Below are 11,263 nucleotides of genomic sequence, written 5' to 3' on the forward strand. Positions count from 1 at the left end.
TTCCAACACCGTGGAAGAGGAAACTAGTGATTTCAAGTTGCGCGATATCAGTTTACAATTCCCTCTTGGAGAGCTCTCTGTGATTTCTGGTCCAGCAGGTGCAGGAAAGAGCTTACTGCTATTAGCCACGATCGGCGAGGCAGATCTGCTTGATGGACAGATCGTCTTTCCACAGAGACACTCACCACTTGCCTATGATGGACCGAGCAATGAGTGGACAATTGATAAATCAATTGCGTTTGTTCCGCAGAATCCTTGGATCGAGAATGGAACCGTTCGAGAAAACATTCTTTTCGGCCTCCCGCTGAATTCGGAACGATACCGCGATGTTCTGCACGCATGCTGTCTTAAAGATGACTTGGATTCTATGCAAGATGGTGACCAAACCGATCTTGGTGCTAACGGCGTCAATCTAAGCGGCGGCCAAAAATGGCGTGTTGCTCTAGCCAGAGCTCTTTACAGCCATGCTGGAGTCCTTGTCCTCGACGATATTTTCAGCGCGGTGGATGCTCGCGTCGGCCACCATCTCTTCGAGAAAGCTTTAACAGGAAGCTTAACAAAAGGGAGAACGAGAATCGTGGCTACGCACCATACCGGCCTGTGTTGGAGTAAGATGAAGTATTACATAGTGCTCGAGAATGGGCGTGTCTCTTTTGCTGGCAAGCCTGAGAATTACTGCCCAGACTTATGTTCCAGTAACGCTGACTCTATCCAACGTGTCAATACTGCTGACTCTGTTGCGCAGCAGGGTCATATAGTCCCTGTATCCAATAGCCTGGCTGTGCCACAGCAGAATCCATCTGAGAGGGATATCAAAGGTAGGGCTTTTTACGAAGCCGAGACACGGGCGACAGGTGCCGTGAAACTGTCAATTTATAGCATATATATGCAGGCTTGCGGTGGCTACCTGTATTGGATTCCAATTGCACTGACCTTCGGCTTTACTCTTGTGGCGGAATTAGCAATCCCATATTGGGTGTCAGTTTGGACGAGAGATCTTGCAAACACACAGCCAGATATCGAAGTGAATATCCAGTCGTCCAACGACCTCTCTGCGCATTCAGGTCGACAGTCCGCTGGTACCCGTCTCTGGCTGTACCTAGGCGTGTACGTCGGTCTTTTTCTAATGTCAATCCTAACTGAGATTCTTCGCTACCGACTTGTCTTTATGGCGTCAATTCGAGGGTCGCTTGCTATCTTCGAGAAATTTTTGCTCAGAGTTTTACACGCTCCTCTAAGCTTTTTGGATACAACACCCGTGGGTCAGATCCTCAACCGCTTCAGCGCTGACTTCAGCACACTAGATTCTGATCTGGCACTGGATCTGCCCAATATGCTGCATGGTGTTTTAATGCTTCTTAGTGTTATTATCGCGGCACTTTTTATCTCGCCACTTATGGTGGGCTTCGGTTTCATTTCGCTCTTTCTGTCTTGGTATATCGCCTCGCTGTATGTCACAGCGGCTAGAGATGCTAAAAGGATAGAGAGCAATGCTAGGTCTCCTATCTTCGAGCAGTTTGGATCGATCATTGACGGTCTAGTCACGATCAGAGCTTTTGACAAAGTTGGTCAATATATGCATCGTATGTATAACACGATGGACGCGCATTGCCAAGCTCTATGGCATTTGCGTCTTTTCAACTGTTGGATGATGTTCCGTCTGAACATGATCGGAGCTTTGGTTTGTTTACCCCAAACTTTTGATTGCACCGTACAAGTTGAATACTAACATGCATTTCCTCATCTAGTATGTGACTATGACAGCAGCACTGATCGCAACCCTTAAAGGCGTTGATGCGTCCGTGGCAGGGTTTGCTCTCAGTTTCGCTTTACAGATGTCTGAGGTCGTCGCTTGGGTATTGTCGGAATACGCTGAGCTCGAGCTGGACTTCAATGCTGTTGAGCGCATTGTAGAATACACTCAAATCGAGACAGAGCACCAAGGTGGCATGGATGCTCCAGCTGGATGGCCTTCAAAAGGCGAGATTGAGGCGAATGATCTTGTCGTTGGATACGCACGAGACTTGCCACCTGTTTTACGTGGGTTGAGCTTCTTAATTAACCCTAACGAGCACATCGGCATCGTCGGACGTACTGGCTCTGGCAAATCATCACTGACACTCGCACTTCTGCGCTTCCTCGAGGCACGGTCCGGATCTTTACACATTGATGGAATGGATATTTCTAAGCTGAGACTCCGCGCTCTCCGCTCGAAGATAGCAATTATCCCACAGGACCCGGTTATCTTCTCAGGAACCCTGCGATCGGTCCTCGACCCGTTTAACCAGTATACAGACTCTGAGCTCCTCGCCGCTTTAGCGAAAGTCCATCTCAGACCCTCTATGGACGATGAACAGAGCTCGGAGCTAGAAGGAACAGAGGATGATTGTAGTAACACTGCATTATCTCTTTCCTCGCCAATCTCCGAGCGGGGCAAGAATCTGTCCCAGGGCCAACGTCAACTAGTGTGTCTAGCTCAGGCTTTGCTCTCCCGCCCGAAGATCCTCATAATGGACGAGGCAACTTCTTCCATTGATATGAGCACGGATGCGCTGATCCAGCAGACTATTCGTCAAGAATTCCGTGACTCTACTCTCATGGTCATTGCTCACCGACTGTCCACTGTGGTGGACTTTGACCGAATCATGGTCTTGGGAGAAGGGAGGATAGCCGAGTTTGATACACCGGCTGCTTTACTGAGAAATGAAGGGGGCCCGTTCTGGACCTTAATCGACAAGAGCGGGGAGAGGGATTCGTTGCGTCGTAGCATTCTGCTGGGTGAGAGGCAAGCATAGTCAGATGGTTGCAAACTGATCTTGCATCTGCCGAATACCTTGTGTTCATGTGTATTTGAGTGTCTAGAATTTTGCTTTATTTAGCTTATATTGTTTTTCATTGTGATAGAGTATACGGAGGAATGTCATGCAGCCCAATAAAAGCGATTCTTTTTCGAAGTCCATAACAATCTAGGCCTTAATTCGGTACAATCATTGAGGTGGTGGCTGGTCTCCCGTAGATATTGGTGCCGACGGGGTAAGTTTCCAGTTGGTAGATTAATATGTCAACCATGATATACCATATGCCAAAGAGGAATAGTTGACGATCATTCAAATTGCAGATGTTCTGAGTCATGTCATATTCAGGAGGCAATCTCTAAACAGATCGACATGGATGATGCTGTTTCTGGCCCGCTAGATGCCGGGTCCGTAGACAGAAATGCAGTGGCTGACGGGAAGGTCCAGTCAGAAGAGATGTAAATGCCGATGGGCGGAGGGAAAGAGATGCGAGCATTACTTAGTACTAGCTGGAGCTAATGAAGATCATACGGCATGGCTCTGGTAGTATGTATTGAGTAAGTATTGTATGGATAACTAACGGTTGCAATGGTTCATAAATTACGGTCGGGGGGAATCGGAAAGCCGAGAAAGTATATTATTCTGGGTGTGAACTTGTCATATTACTTGAATCGTTGGTTCCAGACCTAAAATGAGGTCAGATGCGCCGTGACGTATTTTTGGAAATTTTGACAATTTCCCCTTGACCTTTTTTTTTTTTTTTTTTTTTTTTTTTTTCTCTCTTCCGTTCCGCCTTTGAAGAACACTAGAACTTGAACTTTTCTAGAACACCTTCGAGGTGTTTAATCTCGTAGCATTAAGTAAAAATAATTGAATGGACATGATTTTATAGAATTTACTCCAGACTAAAACGTAATAGCAGAGAATCAAAACCGTCCAAGAGTGCTCGTGCGCTGCGTAGATCACGCGAGTCCATACCCTGTGGGAGACCCTCGGGAGTCTCTTGAGCTTTTCATCCAATCCAGCCCTTTTTTTTCTTCGCTTTTTCCCTTCACTTCCGGCTTATCATCGCTAACACCTGCTCCCCTCTCCACCACTCTCTCCGACCTCGCCTCTCTCCTCTTCTCTCCCTCTCTCCCCTTTTTCCCCATGTTATCGTCTACCTTGTAATTTCCCTTGTATTTTTTTCCTTCCCTTTAGACGCCGTGGGTCTTCTTGAGTCAACCCATCCGTTCTCAATGATCGGTTATGGCGTTCAACTTCAACTGGTCGCCGCTGATGGCGGACGCGAGTTTCTATACTCGCGCCCAAGATCTCTTAACTGCCGCTTTGAATAAATCGCCGAAACCCCCGATCATCGTCGACGATATTATCGTAACCGAGCTTAACTTGGGTTCCATTCCGCCGGATCTGGAGATATTAGAGATTGGTGACTTGGCGGAGGATCGATTTCGAGGCATCTTCAAGATGTCTTACACTGGCGATGCTTTCCTGACTTTGAAAACGCGCGTTCAAGCGAACCCTCTCAATACCTATCTTCTCACACGACCCTCGTTTGCCTCGCCACTACCTTTGGCTGCAGCGTAAGTAATACTTCTGTCGCACTCCTTGGTCGATGTCGCTCACCAGTCGTGCCTGATACTGCAGAACTCCCCTCACAATTCCCCTCCAAATTACACTATCCGATTTCAAATTGTCCGGCTTCGTGATTCTCGTCTTCTCGAAACAGAAAGGAATCACCGTGGTTTTCCGAAATGATCCGCTTGAATCGCTTAAAGTTTCATCTACGTTCGATTCGATCCCGTTCGTCCGCGACTTTTTACAGAGAGAAATAGAGGCTCAGCTGCGCATTTTATTCATGGATGAACTGCCCGCCATCATTCATCGACTATCCCTGCGACTGTGGGTTCCTGAGTACCGGGCGGGTGAAGATATAGACACTCAGGCCGACCAGACGGCGGGTGAAGGTCCTGGTCAAGACCCGCTGGCAAGCCCTCCTCAGGACCCAGTAGATTCATTGGGCAACGCCTTGGATGAATCGGAAATCGCATCGCTCTCCCTGGATTCCTCCGTCGAAGCGCATTCCCTGTTCTCACAGAAGAACCTTCTCCGGCTGGCTGCACTTACGGATTCTCAGCGAACGCTATCTCTTTTCACTCCCTCCATCCAGGAAGTAGTTTATCGGGCGTGGACTTCGCCTTCTGAACAGGGTGATAATGTCAATACTACGTCTCCGCTAAGCCCCATGCTCTCCAGGACCCATTCCCAGGTTGGCAGCATGTCGTCCTTCCAGGATAGCGCTAGCATCGTGTCATCCCAGAGTCGATCTTCAGCTTCGACACATACCTTTAGTGGCTATGGTTTGAATTTGGGAGCTGGTCGCCATTCGAAAGCACATTCAAGGAAGCGCAAGAAGCGCGTGGTGGATCTACGACGTCCGAAGACTACGAGTGATACGGCGAGTGTGAGCGACGAAAGTGCATATACAGAGACCGCTAGCAACCCGTCCGTATGCTCGGCACCCCTGCCCGTGGTCAACGAACAACCTGACCCCATCACGCCACCCTTGTCCCCGGAAAGCGATTTCGTCTTCCTGTAATTCCCGAGCGGCGTCGCGCCAGTCTCTCGCGGCCATTACCTCGTCGCGATATCGCCACAGAGATGCTCCGCGAAGCTGGAGGGCCCTCCGCAGAGCCTCCACGACACCGCCCTGAACCTGGAGATGTTGATGCAACTCCCCGAGGCAGTATCCGCGCTCACATTGCCGCCCGACGAGACAATGAGAAACAGGAGACCGTTCCCACACGCCAGCTGCCCTCGACTATCCTCCCATTCACCAACGAGAAGTCCAGCCCCAGTACTGTTGATCAAGCTCTGGTTGAGCGACTAGCAGGGGAAATTGCTCGTCGCATGCGGGACGAGAAGCTGATGCCCACTAGTTCTTGTGGGGGTGCCTTCTGGGGCCGTCCTGACCATGAAGAATATCCCCCGCCAGCTTATGGTCAATGAACCATGTACGCCGAAACGCATCTTGATTGCTTTCAAGAGCACCTCACATTCATTCCACTTTCCTTTGTTCCCCAGCGAGTCTGGCGATATTAATGACTGATACGACATAACTTTTAATTTGGCAGCCTGTCTTGTACTTTTTGTGTTTGTGTTATATATTATTCCTGTTTCCTCTCTTTGGAGCGAGTTTAGATAGTTTGTTTGTACCAAAAGTGCTGGCGTTTCTGTTATCTTTGTGAGAGTTACCTATCTGCTTGTCTGTGCGGTATACCACTTCGCTCTTTCTGTATTGTATTCTACATGTGGGTTTGGACTGGATCTGGGTATGGATTGGGAAGTGGGTCAAAAGAGTTATCTGGCTTTTCTTGCATCTTGATTTTCTTTGCTTTGAGTATACTGCGTCTGCACAGAATGTTTTCCCTTGAGTTGGCAGTTTGATTGAAATGCGAATTTGCGCCCGAAGATTCCAAGATTGAGCTCATTACCTGATCCGTAAAGTAGACTAGGCTGGATTGGGGCGGCGTTGGCCTTATCTCTCAGGTTGGCGGTCATTTAAATGTCAAAAATGCCCAGAGTTCGGCTCCACAGACTAAGTGAGGTTCGCTCCGATCGCTGTTGCGACGAACGTCAATTCGAGCCGACAACCTTCCCGTTCCCTTTCTGCCTCCTTCTCCGCCACGTCGCCATCTTCTTGACAGCCCCGAACCCGCCAGTGCTCACCCCTTCTCCCTTCTCTACATCATGGCGGGCATGTTCAAGAACATGTTTGGCGGCTCCCAGCCGTCGGGGTCAGCAAAGGTTGAGGATGGTAAGTCTTGATGTAATCGAACTGGGTTGGGGTATTGATTGCCCCTATTGGGGCTGGACCGTTGACTGACCGTTTGTCGTCCTGCCAATCAGACTTTGCGGACTTTGTGAAAGCACCAGAGCCTTCTCCTGCCTCGATCATAGCAGCTGTGTCCTCTGGCGTTCCTGCGTCGAGTACCCCGGGTGTCAGCGCCGTTCCGTATACGAAATGGTACCGAGTCTGGGAGCGGACGTCCCCCAAGGACTTTCTCCAGGAGGCAATGGTGATGCCATTCATCCTGATCATTGTAGTCTTTCACCTCTGGGGCACGCGGAAGAACCGCCGCAAGGCTCGGGAATGGGCCCAGGCTCATGCGCCCTCGCTCCAGAATGAGTTCGCGGTCGTCGGTTTCGATGGCATCCAAAAGTCCGAGGATGAGGCTGCCGCGGTGCTGTCCTCCCCCGATTCGATCCTGAAGGAGAAGGGTCCCCAGGAATTCATCTCCTACGCTACTGGCCGCCAGAACGTGGCCTTTGTTGACGTCGCCATCAAGTTGCCTAAGCGCTACAACCCGATCACCTACTGGATGGACGTTGTTTGCGGCTTCTTGTTCGAGAGCTGGACTAGCCCCACCGAGACCTACGAGGCCATTGCGTACACTTTCGATGGCAAGGAGAAGGACGTTGTTCCGGTCCCGGCTAAGGATACCTCTTCTCTCAAGGTGAACAACTCGACCTACGATGGATTTATCTGGGCCATTGTGCACAAGAACTACATGCGTCAGTTCCGTCAGGACCGCTACGATGCTTCTATGACTTTCACCAAGGAGAACCCGAAGCTCCCACCTTGGGTGACCGTCATGACGGAAAGTGCCGAGATTACCGAAACGCTGCTCACCCCGGAATTGATCCAGGCCGTTGAGAAGGCCGGCGATGATTTCAAGTATCTTATTGTCTCTGACCAGCCTGTCGATAAGCCTTTGAAGTGAGTTACTTGAACAAACACCCTTGCGATTTATCTGACCTCGTGCAATAGGATCGAGGAGGCCGTCCCTCGCAAACGTGTTCATATCTGCTTGACCCTTCCCTCATCCGCTTCTGGCTACGCTTCTTCCATTCCGCTATTCAACCAATTTCTTCGTTTCGCCGACAGACTCGTCGCCGTGGCTCACTTCCGCGCCGAGGTGATGCGTAAGGTCCGCCACTCGCGTGAGGAGGAGATCAAGAAGCTCCGTCGTGCGGACGAGGAGGAGAAGGCCGAGGAACGCAAGCTAGCAGCGGAAAAGATCAAGAAGGAGGAGCGGGAGCGCATCCTGCGTGGCATGAACGCTGAGGAGCAGCGGAAGTTCCTTGAGCGTGAGCGGGAGCGGGGCCAGAAGCGCTCCATGAAGAAGTATACCAAGAGAGGGTAATCTCCCACGGCGGGAGATGGGAAGGGAGATGGAACAATTGGAGAAAAGTGATCGATTGGATCTCTGTTGCTATAGTTTCATAACTTCGTGTACCATGTATTCGTACTTAATTCTTATGAGGTGCTGAGAGATGAAGGAAATTGGACGTTAATAGCTTTACTGTGATGATACAACTTTGGACAGATACTATTTTCCGAGTTCTCCGTCTCCAAGTCGACCGCACCCCCGTGTATTGATGCCCAACCCTTCCCACGAGAGCACAGGGATGAGTCTAGAGCGAAAGGGATATTGCTTGTAAGCTGCCACCCCATACCTCGGCTATCGGACTGTCCTCACAGCCTGGTTCTAGACGCAAGTGGGGATTCCATTGCTCGTCTATCAGGTGGTGTATTCCCTCCTTGCGACATACCCCTGCGGGCTCGAGTGTCTCAGAATGATACTTTCAGGTACCATCGAGGCGCTGGCTGCCATGGAGATATGCCCCTTCCACGTTGGGTTCAATAGCGTTCTGTTTTACTTCGGCAATGCGTCCCATGCAACTGTCCGACGGCCAGCACACCAGCTGCTTCGCACACCTGTGCTTGGATATCGCGAGATCCGAGAGTCGCCTCCGTTCGTTCTTTCTTTCTTTGTTTTCTATAAATACGTATGCCCTGGTAGCCAATGGGTTATTCGTCGCGTCAAAGCGAGCATCTAACGACAGGGATAGTGGCGTTATATCAACAAGGTTCGGCTCACTCGTTCTGGCTGCAAGCCCACTCAGTCCCCCTTGCATGGAGAGTAAATATACGCACCGGAGGATTACCACCGCCTACAGCTGTCGACCGATCTGAAAGCTCAATTTCCGAGCCCTGGCCAATGAGCTGGTTGTTTGGTGCATCGACAGGTATCATGTGAAGTCAATGCTCACTCTATACCAGGCCGACTCGCTTCTGGAGAGATAAATACTGGAATATATCAAAGATTTGCTTCTGCGAGCTGGTTCTTTTTCATAAAAATGTGTAACCTTGTCTAGAGCGCCACCAGGATACTCACCATTGTTGTTTTGGGCGGATATCATGAGTCTTTGCTTGGTCCCAGATGAACTAGACTATTTAAGCAACATCGACTGACTGCTTTCCTGCCTCTTCTTGCACAACAATCACTTGCCTTCGCTTCGTATATATCCTTTCTCTCTCGTTTATCTTCGCTGTCCATTTTGCACCAGTATTCTCGGTCATTGCAGTGATTACTCTCACTATACACTCCTTTTACACCCCATCAGTCTTCCGCACATATATACAAGATGTATAAATTCTTCACTCTTTCTCTTCTTATGACTCTTACCCCTCATGCCCTGTGCGCACCTTTGGATAACGCCGTTGCCACCGTCCCTACCGGCCAGGTCATCAGGCGCTGCACCACCCCGAACACCGTTGCCCTAACCTTCGATGACGGCCCATCCGGCTACACCCCGCAACTGCTGGACCTGCTGGACGAGTACGGCGCCAAGGCCACCTTTTTCATGGTCGGAGAAGGCAGCCAGGAATATCCCGATATCATCAGGCGTATGAGGAGCGAAGGCCACCAGGTCGGATCACACACGTACGTACCCCGCTGGCGCGCCCAGGCTCTTGTTCGGAAGAGAACTGACCCCCGGCAGGTTGGACCATGCCAACCTCCCATCCCTGAGCTACGAGCAGATCGTGCAACAGATGACGAGCCTTGAGGGCGTGCTGCAGTCGGCTATGGGAGATATTCCCACCTACATGCGGCCGCCGTATTTCGAGGTCAATGAACAGGTCCTTGCGGTTATGCGCCAATTGGGCTACAAGGTTGTTGAATCTAGTATCGATACTAAGGACTACGAGAATGATGATCCCACACGGATCGACATCAGCTATGAGAAGTTCGTTAACGAGTTGAATGCCGGCGGCACCATCGTGCTGGCCCACGATATCCATGAGCAGACCGTGGTGAATCTCGCTCAGCGCATGCTGGAGGAGATCAGCGCGAGAGGGTTCAGGAGTATGCCTTCCCTTTTCCTTTCCTCTCTGTGAAAATGGCAGAAAGCTAACAGACACAGTGACTACTGTCGGTGAATGCCTGGGTGAGGCCGAAGCGCAGTGGTACCGTCGGGGTCGCTAGGGCTTGACCTATGATAGGGTTTGACGTTTGGATGTCTGCGTTCTTTTCTTTTGCTGGTATAGCGTTATAGCAGTATAGCGGTGTTTCTTATTACTTTCGGACTAACCTTGACAATCGAATCTATATTATTGACAGTTTTGGATTGGAACCCCTGGTCCATGGTAGAGAGTGCTACGTGGAATCTGAGATCAGCAGCTTGCGACTTCATCACTTGGCACAAAGTTAAAGACAGCCAAGAACGCCTGGCCACTTGTAAGAAGTACTTCATCGACAATCTGACAGTTCGTATCCTCTGGTTGCCGGTTACACCAGGTGATGAACCATGGATGATAGCAGTTCGTACTATTTACCATACGACAACACTCCACAGTCAACTCTTCCATTTCCCCGATCTCGGTCCGGCCCGAACTTACTTCAAGAGATCAAATAAATTTCATCCCAATTCCAATCCGTCCTGACTTCACCGACACGTCACCAGTCATGCACCTCTGGTCACTGTAACCATCCTCCACGAAAGGAATTCTCTTCCATCCTGGTCCTTCTAAACCGGACCGGAGGATTCAAACACGGTACCTGAGAGAGGGGAAGTGCGGATTCAGTACCTAAATACCCACTGTAAGTCTAATATCCATCACAATATATATCCATACCTTCGAAAGAAGAAAAACCAGAATAAGAGAATTATTAATTAATTAATAGACCAAGACATTCATTCATTCCTTCATTCATAACAGCCAAGAAAACACACACACCTAAACAAAGAAAATATACATACTACTCTTCCATCCAATCAACCAAGTCAATATCAGTGGGAGTGGAGTGGAGTGGAGTGTAGTGAAGCGGAGGTTTTATATCAAGGTAACACAGCATCATCATCACCTCCGTAGCCATAGAGGGGCTTGTTATAATAAGGCCCAACCGCGAGACGAGACGGTATACGGTGTACACAGTTTGTTTAGCTCAGGTACGTATGTACTTATCTATGTTTTTTTTATAGTCGTGTTTGTTTACCCTGTGTTTGCTTATTGGATGTTTACTGTAGGGTTTTTTCGAGGAGATACTATATCATATACTATCAATCAGGTTAAACCAAACCATATCCAACCAAACAGAGAAGCAGGAAAAGAAAAAAAA

The 11,263-nt window shown here is 49.6% G+C and overlaps 4 protein-coding genes across 4 annotated transcripts; all 4 read left to right on the forward strand.

Moving 5' to 3' along the window:
- Positions 1-27: 27 nt before the first annotated feature.
- On the forward strand, positions 28-2,795 carry ANOM_011462 (putative ABC transporter; the record flags this gene model as incomplete). Its single annotated transcript, XM_015556718.2, has 2 exons — positions 28-1,681; positions 1,749-2,795. Coding segments are annotated over 2 exons (2,691 nt in total), but the record flags the coding sequence as incomplete, so codon positions are not given.
- A 1,248-nt stretch (positions 2,796-4,043) lies between these two features.
- Positions 4,044-6,264, forward strand: ANOM_011463 (MDM34 family protein; the record flags this gene model as incomplete). The annotated part of the gene is made up of 2 exons (XM_015556719.1): positions 4,044-4,378; positions 4,443-6,264. The coding sequence occupies 2 exons, from the start codon at positions 4,044-4,046 to the stop codon at positions 5,392-5,394; spliced, it is 1,287 nt and encodes a 428-aa protein (XP_015401189.1). The 3' UTR covers positions 5,395-6,264.
- Positions 6,265-6,545: 281 nt separating this feature from the next.
- Positions 6,546-8,056, forward strand: ANOM_011464 (CCDC47 family protein; the record flags this gene model as incomplete). Its single annotated transcript, XM_015556720.1, has 3 exons — positions 6,546-6,612; positions 6,705-7,575; positions 7,627-8,056. The coding sequence occupies 3 exons, from the start codon at positions 6,546-6,548 to the stop codon at positions 8,000-8,002; spliced, it is 1,314 nt and encodes a 437-aa protein (XP_015401192.1). The 3' UTR covers positions 8,003-8,056.
- Positions 8,057-8,952: 896 nt separating this feature from the next.
- Positions 8,953-10,281, forward strand: ANOM_011465 (chitin deacetylase). Its single transcript, XM_015556721.1, has 3 exons — positions 8,953-9,586; positions 9,645-10,009; positions 10,068-10,281. The coding sequence occupies exons 1-3, from the start codon at positions 9,288-9,290 to the stop codon at positions 10,127-10,129; spliced, it is 726 nt and encodes a 241-aa protein (XP_015401191.1). The 5' UTR covers positions 8,953-9,287; the 3' UTR covers positions 10,130-10,281.
- Positions 10,282-11,263: the final 982 nt, after the last annotated feature.

This window comes from Aspergillus nomiae (assembly GCF_001204775.2).
Source record: "Aspergillus nomiae NRRL 13137 chromosome Unknown contig00649, whole genome shotgun sequence".
Taxonomy (NCBI): domain Eukaryota; kingdom Fungi; phylum Ascomycota; class Eurotiomycetes; order Eurotiales; family Aspergillaceae; genus Aspergillus; species Aspergillus nomiae.

Coding starts and splice junctions, on each gene's coding strand:
- ANOM_011465 (XM_015556721.1), top strand. CDS start 9,288: ATGTATAAATTCTTCACTCTTTCTCTTCTTATGACTCTTACCCCTCAT. Junction 9,587..9,644: donor CACCAGGTCGGATCACACAC/GTACGTACCCCG, acceptor GACCCCCGGCAG/GTTGGACCATGCCAACCTCC. Junction 10,010..10,067: donor CAGCGCGAGAGGGTTCAGGA/GTATGCCTTCCC, acceptor TAACAGACACAG/TGACTACTGTCGGTGAATGC.